General features: G+C 45.0%; 2 protein-coding genes across 6 annotated transcripts in view; one reads left to right on the top strand and one right to left on the bottom strand.

The window, feature by feature from the left end:
• Window positions 1-24,125, bottom strand: part of ADD2 (adducin 2) — a 102,820-nt gene that overhangs the window by 55,113 nt on the left and 23,582 nt on the right. The window contains exon 1 of one of the 5 annotated variants that reach the window (XM_053924604.2): window positions 12,548-12,897. The exons of the other annotated variants lie outside the window; for them this stretch is intronic. The gene's annotated coding sequence lies outside the window, so the exon portion shown is untranslated. Of the gene's footprint in view, window positions 1-12,547; window positions 12,898-24,125 lie in introns of those variants that run through there. 5 annotated transcript variants of the gene reach the window in all.
• On the top strand, window positions 21,356-22,593 carry LOC128780923 (small integral membrane protein 30-like). The gene is made up of 2 exons (XM_053924481.1): window positions 21,356-21,394; window positions 22,258-22,593. Exons 1-2 carry the CDS (start codon window positions 21,356-21,358, stop codon window positions 22,465-22,467), a joined length of 249 nt encoding a protein of 82 aa, XP_053780456.1. The 3' UTR covers window positions 22,468-22,593.

Raw genomic sequence — 24,125 nt, 5'->3', positions numbered from 1 at the left:
TTTTTTTAATTTTTAAATATGTTTCTTGATTTCTTTAGTAAAAGGTCTGAAGTCAGGGTGGAAGCAAGCGAGGCAGGTGGGTTTGGCTGGGGTTGGAGGGAAAATACAGATGACTGTAATTGAACAAGAAAGTAATTAAAAAAAAAAAGGTCTGAAGTCAGCCCTGACTATTGTTCTTGTGCATCTAGGTTAACCTGCCTTTGACATGCAGGAAGTAATACCCCTTGAAGGGGGTATTAACCCTCCAGAGAGCACATAACTTTGTTTTTATCCCATAGTCCAGTCCTGCCTTCTTTCTCCAATCTTCCTCTCCTTAATTTCAAATGCATAAAAAAAGCTGCAAAACTTATTCTCCTTTGAGATCTTGTTCCCTGGCACATGATGTCAATGTGGCTCAAATAAACTTATAAAAATTCTCTACAGGTTTGGATATTTCTTATGTTGACACTAAGAAAAGAAAACCACTGCCAAGTACTCATTTAATTCTAAGCCAGCAGGAATCGGAGGACGCGTCCTATTTCCAAAGGTGCTGACAGTGGGAAAAAATGTGTGCCTTAGAATTAATGAAGTATGGGAACCCGACTGAGAAGTTAAGTGCCCCCTACTTTGGGACTCTCCTTCACAGGGTAGGAAGGGTGGCAGGCCATCCCTGAGTCAGGAAGCTGAGGGATGAGGCAGGAAAAAGAGGCCATGGGCTTTGGGAGAGCCCCTCGACACCCGACTCAGGTGTATGAGCAGACAGGTTTGTTGGCTGTCAGTCCTGCTTCTTCTAGGTACAGCGTCCTGAAATCTGTGAAGCCAGACTGATGTGCCCTGCTTCCAAAAAGGTTTCACTCAGGAGCATAATGTCATGAGGCAAGAGCAGATGAGGATGAGAAGGCCAGAGCTTAAAAGGCAACAAGATGAGATGACAATGGAGATCGATCCACTGCCATGATTTCTTACCCTTGAGCTGATGAAAACCACTGTGGCTAGAAATGTTCTCCAGAAGGACTAGCACATAGTAAGTGCTTGGCAAATGTTAGTTCCCAACCCCACACCCTCCCTGCAAGAACCCTCCCACATCTGCCACTCAGATCTGCCCTGAGTTTTCCCAGTGTGGGGAGTAGAAAGGTTTGAGGCAAGCAAAGGGAAAATTAAGAACTACTGTGCAGGGTGGGGCTGGAGGTGGTAAATAACTCAGGAGTCCAAAGCTATCTCATTACATAAGGGCCCTGAGGAGTTGGCTCCACCACACAGCATTGTGGCCAAGAATCCAGGCTCTGGAGACCATTAAGGACCCAGAATAGAATCCCAGCTCTGCATCTTTCCAGCTGTGTGACCTTGGGCAAGTTACTTCTCTAGACCTCAGTTTCTTCATCTGTACAATGGAGAGAGAAACAGTACCTCCTTGGAGGATTGTGAGATAATATATGAAGGCACAGGCCTGATAAATAATAAGGGCTGGATAAATGTTAAGTGCTACTATTAAATCATTCCTCCTGTGGTCTATTGACATTGAAACAATTGAATTTTTTAAGTCACAGTCTGGATTCCATCTTGCCAGCAAGTATACATCTGGGCTTACTGCTTCATCAAATGTTCTCAAGGGAATGTCAGTGAATCTGTAAAACTGGCTTTAATAAAATTAGGCAGGTTATGTTTGCTGCTGAATTTCTGTAGATTTTTGGCTGAGACACAGTTTTAAACAGTGGGTTCCATTTTTTTGACCTGAGCAGGGAATCTGGTGCTTCCAGTGTGGGTCACAAGGTATCGTACCTGCATCACTAGAGAAAATGCCTGGACTGGACCGCAGGTTTTCCCAGCTCATTCCCTGAGCCCCTTGACCTGGTCTCTTAGTACCAGAATGAAAGGTTGTGCCCAGGCATCTGACACACTTGTACCTTAGGAAGGGGCTTCTGGCCCTTCTTGGCAGTCAAACTTGGAACTCAGGAGGAAGGTGTGAGATTTTTAGACTGGGAAAAAATGAAGGCAAAGGACTGCAAACCAAAATCCTAATGGTTTATACAAGGGGAGATTCCACTTCTCATCACTCAAAACAAGGTCATTTAGAGCAAACTAATTGAGGTTTTACATACTGGTTAATAAACAAACGGAATGTGTTAGCCCAGGCGTGGTACTGACAGAAAGTGTGGGAGCTGTACTACACATCCATCTGAAGATCTCCTTTGATAATAACTCCCACAAACCCCTTAGCCATGACGAGCTGTCCCATGGAAGTGCGCACCTACACAGTGGTAAATGAGAAAGGTTTGGGGGTACAATAAATAACCTCTCTGCCCTGTGGGGTGGGGGCAGAACAGCTGCCCACACTCCACCTTGGCCTTCTTTGTGCCCAGCCTCCCTCGAAAGTGGAATAAAGGGCCCTGGTGCCACGTTCACTTTCCAAACCATCCGTAATTTCGGAAGCATTACGCCACGTGACAAAAAGCACAGGTTCCGGGGCAGACTGCCTGGTGTGTAGCCCAGGTTCACCTCGACCAGCCGTGAGACCTTAGGCAGGTCACTGAACCACCTCGGGACTCTGTTTCTTAGTCAGTAAAGTGGGACTAGACACCCCACAAGGTTGTTGCAATCAGATGGGTTCATCAAACAAAACACATAGGACAATGCTTGTCACAGAGGAGGCATCGGTAATACCTGGTATTACTGGCAGTTTTCAGCAGGCTGGGTAAATAAGAACACCAGACGGGACCAACGGAGAAGGATGAACACTGGCAAGCGTCTCAGAAAAACATTGTCCAAGAAGGTTCCGCGAGAGCATGTAGCGGTGGAGCTGTAGCAGGTGCATAGACGTGCAGGAGAAGAGTAGAAACAATAGGCCAGGTGCACAGGGTCCCGGGGACAGAGAGCCAGGAGCCTAGAAATGGGCAAAACTGAAAGCCCTTGCAGACCACCATAGGGAAACGATCCACACGGGGGAAATGTAGCCAAGCTCCCACTCTGAAAAGACAGTGGGTGCGACTCCCTTAAGGATGGAAAAACAGAGGATTGGAGGAGAGGGCTTTAGTCAAAGACACAGCTATTTCACAGGCCCTGGGGCAGGTAGGTGGACTCTCAGACGAGAAGCCTCCCTACAGACAATGTTTCAATCCTGGGGAAATGTCCGCCACTCCTGAGTCATCATCCCAGGTTCACAGCGTCACCGTGACTATGTTCATGGAACTGGATGCTCTCCCTAATTTGCAGAAGACCACGCATTTTTCCGGAGACCCCATTTCCAAGCACGTCTCCCACCCACACAAAGGCAGAGTGCAAAAGGGAAGAACCAGGGACCTCTGGTCTAGACGAAGTACTGGGAAGTGTTTGGCACGGGGGAAATGCAGCCCAGCTCCCACTCGGAAAAGCCAGTGTGAGCGGGGTCCGGCGGGCAGGACCTATGCCCAAGGACAGGTTTTCTCATGGGGAATCAGGCCTGCACTGTCTCTAGGCTGCTACGAGACTTGCTTTGGCTGAGACTCCCTCACTCTACATTGAGGCAGCAAATGTTGATTGAGTATCTTGTACTTGCTAAAGTCTGTGCTAAACCACCCAAGTATGGATTGTAACCAGTTGAACCAATTTCCGCCTGAGCTGCAAGATCCTTCTCTTTGAAGTAATCACCAGCATTGTGCCCTCGGTTGTCTGTAAAAGGCAATCACCGGTGGTGGACTTGTGCACAGTCAATGAGGACCATCTGTGACGTACTGTGCCCAGAAAAGCAGTAAAAGCCTGTCTGGGTAGGGTTCGGGCTTTCTCGTGGGCTCTCTCTGGCCCTCACGCCCTCTCTCAAGTAGGGAGTGGCCATGCCGTCCCTTTTTCCCCTTAGGATTTCTGTAGTCCGTGTGAATTTTCTATTGCTGCCACAGCACACGGATCCGGCGGGCGGCGATCCACATCAGTGCCCCCTTAAGCAGTAAGGTCTGGAGATGACAGCTTGGCCTTTCCTGTGTTTCAGGTCCAGGCCCAGAGAAGTAGCAAAATCAGATGAAAGGTCGCCATGGGTGACATCAGCATGAAATCCATTGAGTAAGGACCCCCTGCGTTTGTCTTGGGCAGACACAGCTGGAAAGCTAATGAATATTCCTGTCAGATCCTCGTCTGAGACCTCCAGACAGAAGCCCTTAGGACAGGGACCCTGCGTGTACTCTCTCTCTCTCTTTTTTCTGGACCAATGCCCACGTCTTTCCTCCCTCTTTCATCTCTCAAGGTGCGTAGCCCTCTCTCCTAAACTCCAAGGCACTTTTTTTTTTTTTTTTTAAATTTGTGACTCATTTCCTGAGGCCATTTCCTCCATGGATTACTTCTTCTACTTCTATGACTTTCTAAATAAGCTTTTCTTATAGTTTGAGTATTGCTTCTGAATTCTTTCTTAGCCAGAACTCAGGTATCAAGGTTGCTGAACCGAGATCTAACACCTGGTGCCGTTTTCCTGCCCATAGAACAATGGCATCTCAAATTAAAAAAAAAAAAAAAAAAAAAGTCCATGTCTTAACCCCTAGAACCTGCAAATGTGATCTCATTTGGAAAAGGGATCTTGACCAATGTAATTAAGTAAAGAATCTCAAGAATCTCAAGGAACTCCAGGACCAACCAGAAGCTAGAAGAGGTGAGAAGGATTCTCCCGTAGGGCCTTTGGAGGGAGCAAAACCCTGAAGACACCTTGATTTCACACTTGTGGACCTCGGAACTATCTCAGGCCTCTACCACCTTAAGGTGCATCCAAATCACATTTAGCAGGTCTGGTATAGGGCCTGCGAGTTTGCTTTTCTCAGAACCTCCTGCGTGATGCTGACACTGCTGGTAGCAAGAGTTTTTAGAGCATAGCATCAGCAGCAGCACCATGAAGGCAAAGGAGAGCCCTGGAACAAAGATTTGAAATTTGTGGATCTAATCAGCTACCTCGCTGGGCCACTGGGATGAAGATGAATGCAAGTCACTGACCACTGGCGGCATGTGTCCCTGGACTCAGTTGATGCTTTAGAATTGAACAGCAGCTCACTGGGCCAATGCTAATGGCTTCTGACTGCCCCAGTTCAGCACTCTCTAACAGGGTCAACCAAGAAATGGTCTCATCCTTTTAGAGGAGGGGGTAAAAAACAGATTTCTTCATCCCTGGCCTAGAACAATTCCTGGGAGAATGCAAACTTTGGTGACAGAATCCTAGTTTCCTAACCTCAATGAACTGCATGGAGACCTATAAATCAGTATTTTTGCTCCAATGTTTTTTAAATTAACTTATTTATTTTATTGTACTATATTTTTTCCATTACCATTTATCCCCCCAAACCTTCAACCTCCACCCACCCACCCTACCCCACAATCACCACACTGTTGTCCCGTGTCCATGAGTTTCTTTGCTTTGTTTTTTCTTTTTTGCTTGATCTCTCTACTCCCCCACACCCTCCTCAGAGCTGTCAGTCTGCTCTCTACCCATGAGTCTTTGCCCCAGTGTTTTAGTGGAGTGAAAAACACTCAGTTCAAAGAGAAGACAAGAATGTGCCTGCAGTGTGGCCTGGGCTCTTCCGTGATTGGGTACTAAGAATCTCAGCTTGGTAGACGAGAGAGGAGAAGCCAGTAGCATTAGTGCCCCAGAATGAGGGTGGAAGCAGGGTAACTTTACCCTCTAAAAGAGTCTAGGTTTAAAATTTTTTTTAAAAGCTGGTCCACTAAGTCCAAGAAGATACAGCAGATGTCCCTTAGACTGAATTTTCACTACATTCACTTTCCCACTTATTTCTTTCTTCAACAACCCTCCTCCAACCCAATCTATGCTCATGGTTAATCTCTAAAATGCTTCAATGCCATGAATTCTTGTTGTCTATAGCCAAGAAGGTCACAAGGCTTTATTTCATGTACCACCTCCAATGGATGGGTGGTGCTGCCTTTGGAGAGCTTGAGTCCTCCTCGCATTCAGCTGGAAAGAACACGTGTGCCATGGGCTCGAGGAGGGGGGGTGGCACCGTGCCATTTCTTTCTAGACACCTGGTCAAAGTCTTCTTGGCTTTTAACCTCCTCAAGCTAGCACTGAGGCATCATCTCCCACTCATCCCCTACATGAAATGCCCACCCCAGACAAACAGACAAGACCACATTTTCCACCCTATGCCTGCCCCGAGCACCACACATGGCCTGGCTCAGGCCACACCTCTCATGGTCCCCTGGTCAAGGTCTTTCCATTCCCCAATGTCTACCTCGTGCCCTCTTCTCAGCTCCAGTACCTCTCATTGTCACCAGACTGGCATTATTTCCTGCTATTACACATCTCTGTATATGAGTCAGGACAAAAATGACTAATGCATGAATGTTCCCAGCTCTTTCCCTTCCCACAGGCTTCTCCCCTCCCTGAACTCCAGGAAGAGACTGCCTCGCCACATTGGCTCTTTGGGGCTTCATAATGCAGGACTGACAGGGAAGGGAGATGGGGAAAGAACAAGAGGATGAGATCCTCAAAGAAAGCTGGTGGGCCCTGGCTGGGTGGTTCAGTTGGTTGGAGCATCGTCCCATACACCAAAGGCTTGCAGGTTTGATCCCTGGTCAGGACACATGCCTGGGTCGTGGGATCAATCCTAGGTTGGGGCACATACAGGAGGCAAACAATCAATGTTTCTCTCTCTCTTTCTCTCTCTCTCTTCCCCCCTTCCCCTCTCTCCCTCCCTCTGCCCTTCCTCTGTCTCTAAAATCAATAAACATCCTCAGGTAAGGATTGAAAAAACAGCTGGTGGGTTCTTAAAACTTTGTGTTGAGAGAGGAGCAGCTATGTGAGGTGTGCGGGCAGCAGGTGGCAGAGAAAATGGATTTATAGGAAACGTTGCTGTGGTTTACATACCTCCCATTCACACAGTAGAGGAAGGCAAGACCTCGAGTTACTGCAAAGAGTGTCTGATGGCTTAAGTCCATCCTTGATGCCAAAGCCTCGAGCTCAGACCGCACCTCATGGTACATGACCATGTAAGTGTCCCACCTACGTCTGACATGCTCTCTTCCTGGTATAGCTTGAAGGGCCATTTTTGCACCTGTCAGCCAGGGTCTGAGGCAGATCCCCATGTGGCAGAGCTGGGAAGGCCCTGGAAGCACATCCAACCCCCTCACTTTACAGATGAAGAGCCTAAAGCCCAGAGAAGGAGCGTCCATTAGCACCTCAAATTCTTCTGTGGCTGCAGTGCCTGCCTGTGTGAGAAATCTGTCCTGAACTGAGGACAGAGTGTGACTGCTAACACCATGGCCCTCCTTCAGGAGGAGGTGCCTTAAATGAGGGGATCTCACACCAATCCAGTTTGATAGGTATTGATTGAACACATTTTGTGTAAAACTATGTTAAACATTCCAGGAAAGTCTGCTAAGGACACTGCCCTATTGTGAATTGTTTCACAATGAAAAGCATCCTTAGACAGACAGTAACCACCACTGGTCCTGGGTGAAGCACTCTGACCTCTTTGCCTTTGGGGTTAGCCCTCCACCACCAGCTATGACCCTGTCCTATCTCCTCTGTCACGTCGTCCCCTCTCTTGTACCATCTCTTCCTCCCCTCACCCAGAGACACCATCCCTACAGGCTTGCCTATCTTCCCCGCACAGAGGCAAGCCCAGGACAGAAAAAGGTAGGTGCATCCTGGCAATGTTTATTTCTGATGGTGGGTGTAAGGAAGTCTCATGAAAGACAACTCTGGCCTTGTTGGCCTGATTTTCCCATTGGCAACCCCTCAAGGACACAATGAACTTCTAGATTTCATTGGCTGTCAGGATTATAGGGCACTTAAAAGGCACCCTGGCCTAAGCTGCTCTCAGCCTAACCATTCCTCACCTTCCCTGCTGACCCCTGCAGGGTCCATGTCCCTGGTTTCTTGCTGGGTTGAGGACAATAGAAGTCACTGACCCCAGATGGGGGGAAACACGGGGCATTTCCTCTCTCACTCTCTGGTGGCATCTCCTCCACTGCCCAGCTCCTGCCAGAGAGGCCTACCACGTTCCAGCTTCCACAGGGACCCTGCCTGGCCCCTGGGCTGGGATGGCATCACCTTCACCCCTTCTACCTCCAGCCTCTAAGTGGAAGTGACTTCCTGCTGGAGCTAATTTCTGGGCTGCCCCCGCATTCCCTGTCTGCTCCAGCTCCTCCAGGACCTGTGCAAATGTCCTGCATCGAATGCTCTCTGTTGAGATACCTGAGTAAGTTGCTAATTTCCTTCTTAGACCCAGACTGATGCAGAGCCCACCCGTCCCCTCCCCCTTCATTAAACCTATGAGAAAACTGAAACCAAGAGGATATGTGGTTTATCCAAAAAAAAAGACACACTGATACTTAGTTGTCAGTGACTGGACTAGGTTCCCTGGCTCAGTCCTCCTCATCTCTGCAAAAAATGGCCAGAATGCTTGCTTTTCACTTTTAAGCCAAAAGAGTCGCAAGTCATTGGGATCAACAAGTTTGAAATACATGACTTCTAAGGTACAACCACACGACTTCTAAGGAACAGCCACAGTCATAGAAACAGTCTTTTCACGGCCTAAACACACCCTCTGGACACGAGGAGCAATTTAAACCTTCTCTCTGGGAGATGGAGGTATGTCAATTAAGTAAGGCCAGGCTGTGACCATAGCAGGTCACCATCTGCTTCTGTGCCTCAGTTTCCATATCTAAGGAAATAAAGGTGACACAAAATTACCACTTCTAGAAGCATTTAAACATTTCTTTTAATATATGCAGCAACTTCAACTCCTCAGATTTTTGGTCCAGATGGTTTAACTGTGCAAAGTAGGTTTAATTTAATAGTTATTTAAATATGTCGTATACTTTAAATACACAGTGCTTCTGCTAATTAACACTTCATAATTTCTCAAGAGTCCCACAGGCAATTGTTACAATTTGTAACTGGTGAAAAATAGTGTCAAGAAAATGAATCCTATTTCTTTCCCAAAGTGCAGCCCTGGGATAATATATGTGCAGGACCTCGCTTCTTCCACCCTGTGTGGATGGGGTGGTGGGAGAAGGGTGTGATTGCCCTGGAGTTGGTCACATGTGAGCATAGCACCACCTCAGGTACTTCAAAGGGCCAGTGGGCCAACATTAGTCACACAGATGCACGTAAGTCAAACAGTGACCTAACAAGAAGACACAGACGTGTGTGCACACATATATGCACACACAGCACTTCTAAGAAAAGGTCAGTCAGTAGGGCAACGTGACCTGTGTGTGTGTGAGCCTGCAAGGCCAGGCCAACCAAGCCACAGGTGCAGAGTCGGGGCTGGGACCCCTCCACCCCCAACCTCACTAAGCTGTCTACACACCCTCACCCCACTCCTCTGTGTCTGAAGTTTGATCGTTTAGAGATTCATTTGTCTAACATGTCTCCTCTTTTTAAGTCCAGCACTCCTGGGAGAGTTAATCAGATATTTGTTAATCCTGCCTACACCAGTGTGACCTAATCAGACAGCTTTTCTTTTTCCTGGAGCCTTGCAGACATCAGGAGCTGATAGGTCAGGACACTGAAGAGGACGTGGAGCACTTAGGGAGATGCACTCGGAGGGTGCAGGCTGCCTTACTTTATTGCAACAGGGGACCCTGGACACCTAGGCAAGGGGCAAGGGGCTACTTAGAGGCTTATGGGGCACCAGAAAGGGAGGGAGGTGGAAACATCTGCTTACCCAGGGTGCTGCCGAGCACAACTACGTGGGGGAGGGGGGACAGGCTCCCACCACACACACTACTACAGCCTCGGGAAGCATCTTCTTTGTGGGGAAAGGAGGAGGCGGAGCAAAAGGGTGGCACAGAGTCAGGAGGCAAAAATAACAGGAAAGACTGAGGGCAACTGGGGAAAAACTTATTGTGTGGAAACTTCTTTCTCAAAATTGTAAAAGTAACAAAAATTACACTGGAAGTTCTAAGAGGAAACGTTCTTGTCTGATTTTGTTAATTACTGTATCCCTGGTCCCTAGAATAAAGCCTGAAAAATAGGCATTGTTCAGTAAGAATTGAAGGAGAGGGTACAGACCAAAGTGCAATGAGATGACATCTCAAAGCGCTTCTGATAGAGTCACTTCTGAAGGCCCAGTGACATCTGTGGCTACACAGTCTCTTGCTGGAGTTATGGATGGGTCTCTAGGGAAAAGGGAAATCCCTCTGCAGACCCCTAGAGATGTACATTGAGCTCTGCTGACTTTCTGCTGTTCCCTTGGGTCACTGCCTTCATTAGGCAGCATCTGGTAAATGGTCAGCCACATGTCACATCAGGCAGCCCAGACACTTCTCCAATGACGCCCATTACAGGAAGTAAATGCTACACCCTCTGACCTTAAGTTTCCCTCCACCAAACCTGTCATTCAGCAGGCAGCAGGCTCTGTACCAGAAGACACTGAGGGGGAATTCTTTGGGGGTATTCCCATCCTTCATTTTCAAGGCACCACAGGCAAAATGAAACGGCTGGTAGTCTGTTGGACCCAATGCCCCAAGGAGACATTTATGACCATATTTTCAATCTTTCCCTCCCTTTTCATTGGGTTCAGAGGATTAAGAGGCATACGCAACAGGTGTGAACCTAGCCATGACTTTGTAGAAGAACAAAGTTAGTGTTTTGTAACCAAACCAAGAAGCAGTAGAAAAATATGTAGTACAAGGCCTATGGATCTTTATAGTTTGCAAAACCATTTTGTCAACCAATCAAAAACAGTACTTGATTTAACCAGTGGTACTCCTACCGAAATCCCATCTATAAAAATCCAGTTCCACACAGAAGCATCTTGCACAATGCTAGGCTCTCAGTAATTCCTCAATTAATTTCTTTCCAATACAGAAACATTTGAATGCCATGTGTATCAGGACCAATAGAGATCCAATATGTAGTGCTTTGGTAAAAAACGTGTGAGGGACCTCTGCCTTGACCACACAGCTGGCTGCAGGAAGATTAAAAGACTTCCAGCCAAGATGGAGGCATAGATAGACACATTCCACCTCTAAGCACAACAGCAAAAATTACAACTAAACTACAAAACAAACATCACCCAGATTTGTCAGAAAGTCAAGCTGTATGGAAATCCAGCAACTAAGGATTTAAAGAAGCCACATTCATCCAGACTGGTGCCTTTTCTTCAATAGGTCACACTACTAAGGCAAGGAGTCAAAACAGCTCTACCTAACACACAGAAACAAACACAGGGAGGCTGCCAAAATGAAGAAGCAAAGAAATGTGGCCGAAATGAAAGAACAGAGCAAAACTCCAGGGAGAGAACTAAATGAAATGGAGATAAGCAACCTATCAGATGCAGAGTTCAAAACACTGGTTATCAGGATGCTCTAGGAACTTACTGGGTACTTCAACAGCATAAAAAAGACCCAGGCAGCAATGAAGGTTGTATTAATTGAAATAAAGAAAAATCCACAGGAAACCCACAGTGGAGGGGATGAAGCTGCGATTCAAATCAACAATTTGGAACATAAGGAAGAAAAAGAGCATTCAATCAAAACAGCAAGAAGAAAAAAGAATTCAAAAAACAAGAATAGAATAAGGAGCCTCTGGGACATCTCCAAATGTACCAACATCAAAATCATAGGGATGCCAGAAGAAGAGGAAGAGCAAGAAATTGAAAACTTATCTAAGAAAAAAGAGAAAACTTCCTTAATTTGGTGAAGGAAATAGACATACAAGTCCAGGAAGCACAGAGTCCCAAACAAGTTGGACACTAAGAGGAACACATCAAGACCCATCATAATTACAATGCCAAAGGTTAAAGATAAAGAAAAATCTTCAAAGCACCAAGAGAAAAGCAGAGTTACCTACAAAGGAGTTCCCATAAGACTGTCAGCTGATTTCTCAAAAGATACTTTGCAAGCTAGAAGGGACTGGCAAGAAGTATTCAAAGTAATGAAAAAGCAAGGACCTACAACCTAGATTGCTCTATCCAGCAATTCTATTTAGAATTGAAGGGAAGATTAAGTGCTTCCCGGAAAAGGTAAAACTAAAGGAGTTCATCATCACCAAACTATTATTATATGAAATTCTAAAGGGAACTATATAAGAAAAAGATGATCAAAACTATGAACATTAAAATGGCAATAAATGCACAACTAAGCAAACAAGTAGAACAGAAACAGAATCATAGATATGGAGATCATTTGGAGGGTTATCAGCTGGGAGGGGGAAGGGAAAGAATGGGAGAAAAGGTACAAGGATTAAGAAGCATAATTGGTAGGTACAAAATAGACAGGGGGATGTTAAGAACAGTATAGGAAATGGAGAAGCCAAAGCACTTATATGGACAACCCATGGACATGAACTAAGGGGCGGGGATTGCTGGAAGGAATGGGGGTACTGGGTAGAGGGAGGCAAAAGGGGAAAAATTGGGACAACTGTAATAGCAAAATCAACAAAATATATATTTTTAAAAAGATCCAATATGCATGAGACAGAAAGCTTTCCTGATCCCTAGATACACTTGACCCACACACCATACTGAGGAATTGAGGCCCTAAGGGAGCATTTTGGGGGTGTGTCATGGGGAAAAAGCACTGGGCAGACTCTAGAGGCCTGCTATCTGGCTCTCTAGCTAACTCAGTCTGTGATCAACAGCAAGCCACTTACCCTTTCTGGGCTTCCGTTTCCCCATCTGTAAAATAAAGGCGGGACCAGGCAGCCTCTGAAGTTCCTTCCAGGTCAGAGGTGCTTTTTGACTGTGAGTTTGTGATCTGAACAGCTCCAGTGGTATCTCTGTCTGGTCCATGTGGGAAACACAGCCCCTGGGCTCACCTTCTCCACAGACATCCTCAAATGGTCCACAGGGGTGTGGGGAGCAGAATGGAGAGGAGGATCCTATGCCATCCAGATTCAGAGTGTCAAGGTCAAGGTCAAGGGAGCAGGGAGGTTGCCTCTCAACAAAGAATTCAGCCTAGAAGCCTCCTCTAAGGGAGCCCACTGTTTGTGTGGGGGCTCAGTATCCCTTTGGGGGAAAGAAAAAGAAACAAAGGAACTTTGAGGAGGGTTTTAGAATGCCACAGCTCATTGCCTGGTTACTGGAGGAAGGGGCCATGAAGGAGCTAAATTTGAGCTCGGTGCCATGATCTTCACAGGAGGAAAGAGTCACTGGAACATCTCAGGGCAAAGGTACCAACCAAGTTCTGACCTCCATCTGTGTCTGTTCATACATGTCTGCATCCGCCCTCACTGGCTTATTAGTTCCCATCTCATCACAGTCACTCCTGGCACCTGAGACAATTTCCCATCTGCATTACCTACCGTTCAAGAACTCCGTGCACTGACAGAGACACACATGAAATAAGACACCTTTGAATACATTAGCTGCTTTTATAAGCTCGTGGTTCAGGGGCCATTTTTATTAGATATGCAATAGGCTACCATTTTGCAGAATCTTTTTTCTGAGTTTTTCTGGTAGCAGATGTTGCTTTTTTCCAGGAGACATGAAATCACTGCTGGCACGTCTTCTCCCCTGTGATCCGATCTGATCTGTAGGCGGCTTTTTAAGGAGGCTTTAATAATGCACAGGAAGGAAAGGGCGGTACATGAATTAAACACCAAGCCACAGCTCAGACGTGTGGCCTTGAAATCAGGTCTTGTGGGCAAAGCAAATGGACCAGCTTTTAGCCTTGAGTCTTCTGGTTTGCATCAAGAGTAAGAGTTTCAATCCCAAAGCCTTTTCTGAAGATGCCATCTGACAGGTGCAGGTTTGAGCCAATGTCAGCTTGTCAAGTGCCTATTTTCATTTCCTCCCAGCAGCCTGGCCAAACAATTCACTGCTAGCTGAAGAAGGAAGAAATGCTTTTCATTTAGCCTTCAAGAGTGCTAGGGGTGAGTATGCATTTGACTGACATGTTAAGACATATTATGAAAAAGATGTTGCTGGTCTGGTAAAATACATCAAGGGTCGGAGGCAGTGCAAGTAGAAAGGAAAGGAAGATTCTATATCTGGATTCCCAATGTGCAGATTACATAACTGATGTCACTGTGCTACCCGGGAAGTCTTTAATATTGTTAATAATACAGTAAGAGTAGGCGAGTTTTCAGAAATGGGTTGCTACACTGATAAAGAAAGGATCGCCTTTCTTGTCCCCAAGTCCCTGTGCTTTCCACAGACACACAAAGCCCACCCCGAGGAGCAGATGAGCAGACTTCATTTCTGTTGTCAAGGAAACCAGTCTGTTCTTAGCTCCAGAATTGGAAAGCCTGAGTGGGGCCTCGGCACTGCCTTCTGCCCGCTCCTCCTGAAGGGGCCTGCCATCTCTTCCCCACCAGGGATGCTGAGTACGCTCTCACAAATTTGCTAGTATTGGCCAGTGTTGAGGGGGCTCCGTCGACAGCCCAAACCAACCAGTGGGCAGGTGCACAGGCCACATAAACAAATCCACACAAAAAAAAATGTAGTTTATACACATGGAAAGGGAGAGGACAACTGGCAAGGGCCTGGGACTAGTGCCAAGTGGCAAGTGTTACCGGGAATGGCTTAGGGATGTAGGATTGACCACCCAAAGCCAGCCCAGCACTTTTCCCTCTAAAACATTCACCCTCACGTGTTTCCAAATGGGAAAGTCAGCCCACTGGCATCCAGCAATGGTTCAAACCTGGTGCTCTACCTGAGGCAGGGAGTATGGCACAGGGAAGCCTTTTGGGGTAAAGGGCCTGGGTAAAATGCTTCCGGATGGGAGGGGGCATTTGGAGAGTCAAGGGTAGGACAAGGTCTGGAAGGAAGGAAGAGGAGAACTTCGAAACTGCTATCATCTGAGATGGAAAGGAAACGGGAAGACAGAGGAGTGAGCCAGCTGCTGGCAGGGGAGGGAAGACAACCGACATCTTCGGGGATATATATGATGCCCTCTGAAAACCATGCATGGGGAGTAAATTAAAGAGCCCTGAGGTGATGTCTGCTAAGGACAGTCTTGCTTAAAAAAAAAAAAAAAAAAAAGCCACCATGTGCTTGATCCTACAAACTCCCTGAGCCCACGCTGTGCCAGTACCCCTTTCAGAGGTGAGCACCCTCGACCTTATATTATACCTATTCAATGACCTGTTTCATCTGTCCTTTTAAACCAAGAGGCCCAGGGCACCTGTTTCGGACTCATCTCTCTATCTGCCCTAGCCCTGGCAGAACAGCTGGCACGTACCAGGACTGAGGCAGGGCTGCCAAGTTTTCATGAACCAATGAATTCTTATTCTAGACATTGTGAAATCACCTACAAAAAGTACTCACAATTTTGAAGTTATTAAGAGAAAGAATTTAAAGATTTCTATCTCTAGAATTCAAAGTGTTAGTTGGGTTTTTTAAACCTTCCTTTTTTGCCCTGGCTAGTGTAGCTCAGTGGACTGAGCATGGGCCTGTGAACCAAAGGGTCACTGGTTCGACTCCCAGTCAGGGCATATGCCTGGGTTGTGGGCCAGGTCCCCGGTAGGGGGTTCACTAGAGGCAACCACACATTGATGTTTCTTTCCCTCTCTTTTTCCTTTCCCTTTCTCTAAAAATAAATAAATAAAATATTTTATATACATATAAAATCCTCCTTTTTCTTTCTGACCCATTGCACTTAACATACATAGCTACCACATGCTTTTTCCTCAAGCCTCAAGCTCTCCCCCCACAAAAAAACTCCTCTGCCCCAACCAGCTTTGCCTTATTCCTACTCTTTGTCCCTCCCTTCCTCTCACTCTTTCCCAGACAGCCTCAACTTTATTATGCAAATTTAAAAGTTGATTCAATTGTCCTTCCTTCTCCCAAGCCTGCCCACCTCTCTTTCCCAATCCTGTCTCTATCCTCTCCCCACTCCACCCCACCCTACACTTTTCAGTCCAGAAGCCAGAGGACAGGCCTACCTAGGCGGTCATACCCTCGTCCTTTCCCCTCAGGAGGGCACAGCATGGCAAGGGAAGAAGCTGCGTACACAAAACCAGAGTCTTCGTCAAATGCCATGGGGAGCAGAAAGGCTGAGAACAATCACACGAATGGTAACGACTCCCGTCCACCTCATTGCCTAAGGAAAGACTGTGTCAGGAGAAGGAGAACTGGACAGGCGCGGAGGCCTAAAGCAGAGTGTCAAAGGGGCAGTAGTTGGGTGAGAGCTGGATCAAAGGCTGGGCCAGCGGGGCAGATGTCTGGCAGCGTTAAAACACCTCTGGCACAAGTCCACTCCAGTTTGCAGAAATAATCAGGTTTTCATGGATACAGCATCAGTTAACTCAGTTTTCCCTAAATGACTCCGTACATTGTGATAGAATTTAAACTGGTTCTGCTTCCATTGAGTAGACCTTATGAAGACTCCTTGACTGTGCTGACCTACAATTTGTATGTATTTTTGGCAAAATGACCCTCTAAGTTCCATGGTGTATGCCTGGCAGTCCTCTGAGTCTGCCATCACCTTCAGTTGAAATTTCTAAGCCAAATAAGTGCTACATGCTGAGATCAGTTACTTAGCTTATTATATAACTTCTAGAACTTTTCACAAGCCTTTTAGGAAGCTGCCTAGTTCAGAAAATCTTATTAATGTTTTCCTTATTTTGGACACAAAGACAATCTATTTCTTCCCACTCCTGCTTTAAAAAAAAAGAAGTTGAATGGACACTTAAATAATATCAGCTTGGAGGGAGGCAGAATTATCAGTCCACTCAGGATGCACATTAAAGCACAATTTAGGAGAGAGCGAGACCACACTTATTACAAAAAGGGTACTTAAGGCTTGATACTGTTTTAAAACATTCAATTCATCAAGTTCCCCTCTCCTGATTCCATCTCTCTCGCAATTCTTCAGATTGTGATTCAGCTTCTCACATCCACGTGAGACCAAAAGGGAGCAGGCCTGGCAGACACACTGCAGAAGCCTCTTCACTTCTACTCCTCAGAGTGGAAATTATTATCCACATTTTACAGAGATGGAAACCGAGGCCCAGAGAGGTTAAGTAACTTGCTCAGGAACACACAGCTAATAAAGGCAGAACGGAACACTGAACCTGGGTTCATCTGACTCCAAAGTCCTGTGTACTATGAGGCCTCTCATTGTGTCTGTAGCTTGTTTATTTTTTAAAAAAAGATAAATACTACTTGGGAGACTTATTTATAAATGAAAACCCAAATCCAGTAGGGGATGACCGTAATTTATTACATGATTACAAATATTATAAGAAATTCTAGTTTAGGATAGAGTCTGGCCGATGATTTATAACTCCTCCTCCCCCAACTTTTCACCACAAACCAAAGTCAACCCCCCACACAATTACATCATAACTGGTGAGAGCTCCAGGAATGATCATAGACAATTAGACCAGAGCCAGGATGATGAATAAACCTTCACTTATCACAAGACTTACGAGATTGAAAGGAGAGGCACAAATAGTGTTATTTGACACAACAAATAACACTTGTTGTGATTCATCACTCATCAGCTGAAAAGAGAGGCCTTATAGCTCCCGGCTCCAGAAAACCCAGCAACCTCCCCGCTGCGGTGTGGAAGCTGCTCCGGGAGTAGCCAGAGCCGCTTCGCACACATCACCCCTGAGAGCATCTCTCGTGCTACATCGGCACCAGAACCACAGCGACGGTCACGCAACAGGGCCAGGGCCAGGCGTGGTTCCAGGGCCGTGTTCCAGTGCCACCAGGGAGGTGAAGGCACAAACAAGTTGCTGTGATAGGATCGGGGTGGGAGTCAGACCAAATCCACCTCTGGGACACTTACAGAAAGATACATCTAGGATGAAGTCATACAGCATGATTAAAAATAATTACTTGGATAACTATGCACCAGGAGAAAATATATGCAAACAAACTGTGGGGTTGCAACGTTTATGTCAAAACCATAAAATTCAAGATAAAAACCTCTGGATGATTCAATTATTTTTATATTTGAAAAGAGTAATTACCACAAAGAAAATATCATATTGAGCAAAAATAACATAGTATTGGACTGTATATATAAAGCAAAAACGATTGAAAATTGGTGTGAAAACAACAGGATCCCAATAATAATAGATGACATTAACTTGCTTCTCAATACATACAAATTAAAGAGGTTTAAAAAACTGAGGGAGGAGGATAGAAAGACCTAAATAGAGTGACTAATTAGACTGGAAGGTATCCCTGGCTATCTGCATTCTCACATTACAGATTCAGAAATCCAATAGATTTGGGCAGCAAGATGTATATTAAAGATTTACATTATAGAAAGCAATTTCATGGCAAGCATCAAGAGCAAAAGGCCAGTTAAAACAAATACTTCAGCCAAACATTTCCTCATTCTGGGAAAAGCATCATTTATCCTGAGGGAGGTAGTGGGTTTTTTGGTTTTGTTTTTTGGTCTAAGAAATTTGTTAACAGGCCTCTTAAAAATGAAGTGTAAGTTCCTGCCCCCTAACTGTGAAATAAAAAGAAATATATATACTAGTTTCTGTCCCCACTTCCCGACACAGAACTCCTAATACCCTTATAATTGCCTGAGTAGTAGGGGTTCTAAGAATGTCTTTTGTCTAATATTTGGTCTTTGACCCAGGCTCCTGACACAGAGCTCCTCAAACCCTTGTAATTTCCTGAGAGACGGGGGTCATGGGAGCACCTTACGCAGAGTTCCTAGATCCCTTGGAGTTTCCTGAGTTATAGGAGCATTTTTTGTTCTAACGAAGTAACTCTTGGGATCCTGGATGGGGGCTGGTCACCAGAAAAACCAAGCTGTAATTAGAAGCTTAGAACTTTCTGCCCCACCCCCATCTTCTAGAAAGGGGAGAAGAGCTGGAGATTGAGTTAATTGATCATGCCCTATGTGATGAATTCTCCATAAAAATCCCTAAGGTACAGGGTTTGGAGAGTTTCCAGGTTGGTTTTGGGAGGGTGTCACACCCCAACTCCATGGGGACAGAGGTCCCTGTGCTTGAGACTCTTCTGGACCTCACTCTATGTACCTTTTCATCTGGCTGTTCATCTGTATTTTTTAGCACATTATTTATTATATGATAAACCAGTGGAGATAAGTCAGTGATTCCTTGAGTTCTACGAGCTGTTCTAGCAAATTATTGAACCCAAGGAAGGGATTGTGGGAATCCCAATTTATAGCCAGGCAGTCAGAAGTGTGGGAAGCCCAGACTTGCAAGTGTTATCCGAGGTGGGGGCAGTCTGGTGGGACGGAGCCCTCAACTTACAGAACATGATGCGAACTCCAGGTAGACAGTGTCAGAATTGAACTAAACTACAGGATGTCCAACTGGTAGCTGGTGTTAAAGAATTGGTCAGTGTGTTAAATAACACATAGATTTGTGTCAGAAACACTGAGTAGAAGAAATGAAATGTTTTTCCTTTTACTTGCCAATCCTTACCAGCCTCGATGTGGAAGAAGACGGTGAAGCAAAGGGACAAACTGCCCTGCAGAGGAAGTTACAAACGATCAGAAGTGGCGCGTTCACAGCCACAGGGAAAGATGGGAGATGCGAGGACTGGGGTGCAGGTCACACTAGAGCAAGAGCAGCAAAGAACAGAGACCAAAAGAACAGCCAGTGAGGAATTCCCAGTGATGGAATCCAATCCATTTTGAGAATTACCGATGCCTGACAATCAACTTAAAAGTTATCTCTGGAGCTATACTATAAATAGCTCTGTTGGCCTAATACTTTGATTAAAAGTCTGACATGCAGAAGAGCCTTGTGCTAGTGGTGCTTTGGGAGAATAAAGGAGACAGAACAGTGTTTAATGAGGGCAAGTGTGTTAATAGGAGGGCAGCTACTCTGGGAGGCAAGCTCTCAAGTCTCAAGGTGGACGCCATTGTCCACCCGTATCTGCTTCCTGTCTACTCTTGTGGATAGAAGAGGATGATAATTTCCCACTGTCTTCCAGTTCAGCCTTGCCGTGTATTTTTTTTGTGATCAGCGGAACATGAACAGGAGTTCACCCGGGAAAAGGCATTTGAGAACCCGTCCTGCTGCTGCAGCCACTAGTGATTTCCAGTTGGTGGCAACTCCATCAGCCTACGCCTCTGAGTAAGGAAGGCATAGGACAGGTTCCCCCAAACTCAACGGATGTGTAAAAGGAGCAAAAAAATAAACGCTGCTGTATGTTTTTCTTCTCAATAAGTGTGTAAAATCTCAATTTTTGCCCTACAAATAACCTTGTATAACTCTGAAAGATGTGTCTTTTTTTTTTTTTTTTTTTAATTAGCTGTTTTTTAAAACCCAGGAGCGGTGGCCTCCCGGAAACCTGGCTGTGGCTTATTGAAAGTCATCCCTGTGCATGGCAAAGACAGGCACAAGCTGTTAAGAAGGGGTCGTGCCTTTCAAGCCAAGGTTTTAATTTGTCAAGCACATTAAGACATTGTGTTGTTTTATTACTGTTGATTTGAGAGAGAGACCGAGAGAGAGAACATCAAATTCTTGTTCCACTCATGCATGCATTCACTGGTTGGCTCTTGTGTGTGTTCTGACCCGGGATCAAGCCTGAAGCCCTGGCCCATCGGGATGACACCCAGCCAACTGAGCTACCTGGCCGGGGCAAGACATTGTCTTTAAACACTCCCTTCTCAGAATTGCTGCAAATACTTTGGGGAGTAAATTTTAGAATGTTTGTTTTCATTACAAAATTTATCAGTTGTTCCAAAGCAAGGGACTAGTATAAATATTTCAAATGAAACAAGAAACTAGAGTTTATTTTTCTGATAAGAAACTTGGCTAATTAGCTCTGAAATGAGCCCTTAGTTTGCATATCATGTTGATATTTTTAATAAACCAAAATGAGCCTAATTTGGCAATTTAAGGTTACAATATTACCTGCTTACAAATCATTCAACATTGAAAACAAAGGCATTTGGACTCAATATTCCAAACAAAATGCATTTGACTATTTAAAAGCTCCAAGTAAATATTGGAGAGAAGTAAAGATGAAAGAAAAATTTAGTAACATTGTTAAACATTTTGCAGAAGTAAAAGCACACTGAGAATACATTTCTACCATACCCTGAAGATTTAAATGCTGAGTTGCTCATTTAATCAGCTTCATCCAAACTGAACACTTGGAGAAAAGAAATGAACACTGTTGTTAGATGTAGCCAGTGGTTCAACTGAGAGAAAAAGCATTCAGCAAATGCTATGCAGGAAGTAGAATGGTGAGCAAAACCAGGCAACATCCCAGCAAGCATGGAAGTTACAGTTTGGTGCAGGAAACAAGCATTGACCCATAGTCACAGAAACTGTCGTGCCTGCACCTGTGAGCACTGCCCCGGAGCGGGGACACAGCTGTGCCAGGAGCACCCACACAAGCAGGCCTCGAAGGTACTGCGGGTTCAGTTCCAGACCGCTGCAATAAGGTGGGTGTCACAATAAAGTGAGTTGTAATTTTTTTGCTGATGGCAAGGCATGCCTTCAGTTTGTAAAAGAGCGCAACATCTGTGAAATGCAGTAAAGCAAAGCATAGTAAAACGGCGTATGCCTGTAGCTGGAGAATTTGGCCCCTTGGTAAAGCAGGTAAAACACAACCTTTCTTGAGGAAGTGGCATTTGAGCTGACATTGTAGGGAAGAATAAGTTACAACAATGAGGCAGGAAGGAGGAAATACTCCAGGCCGGGGCACTAGCATGCACAAAGGCCCGGTGGTACACCAGAGCATGCGGGAATGAGGAACCACAGGAAGGCCAGTGTGGCCAGAGCAGAACCGAGGGGCCTGGAGAGGCCATGGGGTGACACGGTGGAGTCAAGCGGCACTGGGTCGTATTCCTCCATTCAGCCATTTACTCACGCGCTCACTAATCAAACATTTACTACCACGAGAGTCTTCTCTGTGTCGGACGTTGCCCCGGGCACCAGGGGAGATAGAGCAGCGAAGAGGACAGGCGGGGATCCTGCTTTCTTGGGGCTTACATCCTTGATGGATAATGAATGGCATACTTTTTAAAACTCAGAGTCGTAAGGGCCATGAAGAGAATTAAAAGAAGGCAACCACCATACTGTACACTTAAATATAGTTAAAATAGTATGTTATGTGTGTTTTACTACAATAAAAATATCAAAAAAATAGAAAAATAGACTCTAAAAAATGAATAAAAAAGAGGCTGATGTATAAATACAACCATTTGGCAACTGACATGGTAATAATTATTTCAAGCGAGAAACATCACTGGATGCTAAAACTGTTGGGCAAACTAGAACGAGAAATAGGATGTTTAGGTTATTCCTGTAATGGCTGCTTCCTGTAAGGCGTTGTCAGGTGGAACCTCCTAGCTTCCGAGTCCGGGGAAGGGAGTATTTCAAGTCAGACACAATTATCCATACATCGTTTCTTTGTAAAGAAACAATGTTTCTTCTTCAGAAACATCGTTTCTTCTTCAGAGCTCAAGACCCAGCCATCCCAAGGTCCCACCATCACGACCTCAGTTTCAGCACAGTCGTTAGTCCTCACTTCACTGCTCTGGGTGCTGCCTGTTGTTGAAGCAGTAGAAGCAGGAGATGCAATCGCTCTCTTTGTAGGTGTGGTTCCCTGCATTACAGGCATTTGGGCTTGTTTGGGGCTATATTCACGAAAGAGAAATGGAGAGGTATGATTTTGGAGAACCTCCTGAACCTCACCCTGAAAATATTTGCGCTATTGAGGTTAAAAACTGAGCTTTGCTGTTTGAAAGTTCCCAAGAAACAAAAAATAGGGTAATTTTACATTCTTATTTTCTGTATAATTTGGAATAAGTTGATATATGTTACATGGAAAAAATGTTTTTTCACAACAAATATTGCACTGAAAAATGCAGTTTATAATTTGTATTTGCTAGAAAGAGGATCAAGTAAGTCAGATGGCTGAAATTTGCATAAGTAATATTTAATGGTCTCAGAATTCTCAAAGCAATGAAATTGGGAGAAGGCCACTTGCCTAGGATTCGAGGAAGTAGCCACTATTCAGTTGTAATCACTGCCTCCTACATTGTTGAGGAGTCTTTTCTCTGTATTTTCACCAGATTTTTGTTATCTCCCAAGTTAATGTTGTACCTCGATATTAGATATAAAATACAGTCAGTCAAAACTTAAACATTTTATTTCTTAGGGAGAAAAGTTTTAAAAAATGTATTCAGTGTATCTAACATTGAAATGGAGAAAAGATTTAGTGCAAAAAAAATTGTATTGACAGTGAAATAGAGAAGAGATGTAATGTTAAAATATACATCTCAACACTCCCATGGTGAGAAATACTATATCAAATATAAACCCATTATGTTGCAAAAAAAAAAAAAGAAAGAAAAAAGAAATAGGACATTTAAACAGTCTCAGAGCATATCCCCACAAGATACTTAGCAATTACAAGAAATAAACAGTAACTTCCCAGACACCACCTTAACGCAGTCAAGCCCATGGGCGCCACCTGAGAGGACACATGGGGAGGAACTCAGCATCACGTCCCTGCTATTCCTGCCACAAATGCATAACCTGGCGTGAATCATGAGGACACATCCGACAAATCCAAACTGAAGAACATGCAGCAAAATAACTGGCCTGGGCCCTTAAAAAATGTCAAGGTTACGAAAGATAAAGAAAGACTGAGGAATAGTTGTTTCAGACCGAAGAAACCCAAAGAAACATGATCCTGGATAAAATAAACTGGAGCAGGAAAAAACATTGTTTTGTTTTGCTTTAGCGACTATTAGTGGAACAACTGGCAAAATTTCAATAAGATACATTAGATCATTGGATTGTACCAAATGCAATTGCCTGGTCAGAATCATCGTATCTGGTCATGTGAGGGAATGTCTTTGTTTTCGGGGAACACACACTGAAGTACTTAGGAATAACTGGGCTGCATCATGTCTGCACTTCACCTTCAAACCGTTCATAGACACTTACATATGTGTGTGTTAGATGTATATTACACATGCGTATTATGAATGCAAATATATGCATACATTCATATACATACATAGCTACTTCAAGGGCCCTGAGGCTGGAAAGCACTTGGTGGCTGGAAGGAGCAGAAAGAAGTCCAGTGTGGCTGAAGCTGTGGGGCAAGGAAGCAAGTGCTATGAGATTCAAGCTGGGAGGATTTTTGCCTTTTTTCCAAGAATAACAGGAAGCAATAATCAGTTTTTAAAAGGAGGATAGTAAGGTCCAATTTGCATATTGAAAGCCCACATTGGCTGCAGCTTGAACAACAGAGCAGGGGATGGGGCACAAGTGGGTGTGGGGTAGAGGCCAAGACAGGTATCCAGATGCGGGTGAT

This window comes from Desmodus rotundus, chromosome 5, assembly GCF_022682495.2.
Source record: "Desmodus rotundus isolate HL8 chromosome 5, HLdesRot8A.1, whole genome shotgun sequence".
Classification (NCBI taxonomy): Eukaryota; Metazoa; Chordata; class Mammalia; order Chiroptera; family Phyllostomidae; genus Desmodus; species Desmodus rotundus.
This window is presented reverse-complemented; position numbering and strand designations above follow the sequence as displayed.

Excerpts from the sequence above, each read along its gene's own strand:
- LOC128780923 (XM_053924481.1), top strand. The coding sequence starts at position 21,356 with ATGCCTGTAGCTGGAGAATTTGGCCCCTTGGTAAAGCAG. Across the intron at positions 21,395-22,257 it reads TTGGCCCCTTGGTAAAGCAG|CTCAAGACCCAGCCATCCCA; the intron begins GTAAAACACAAC and ends TCTTCTTCAGAG.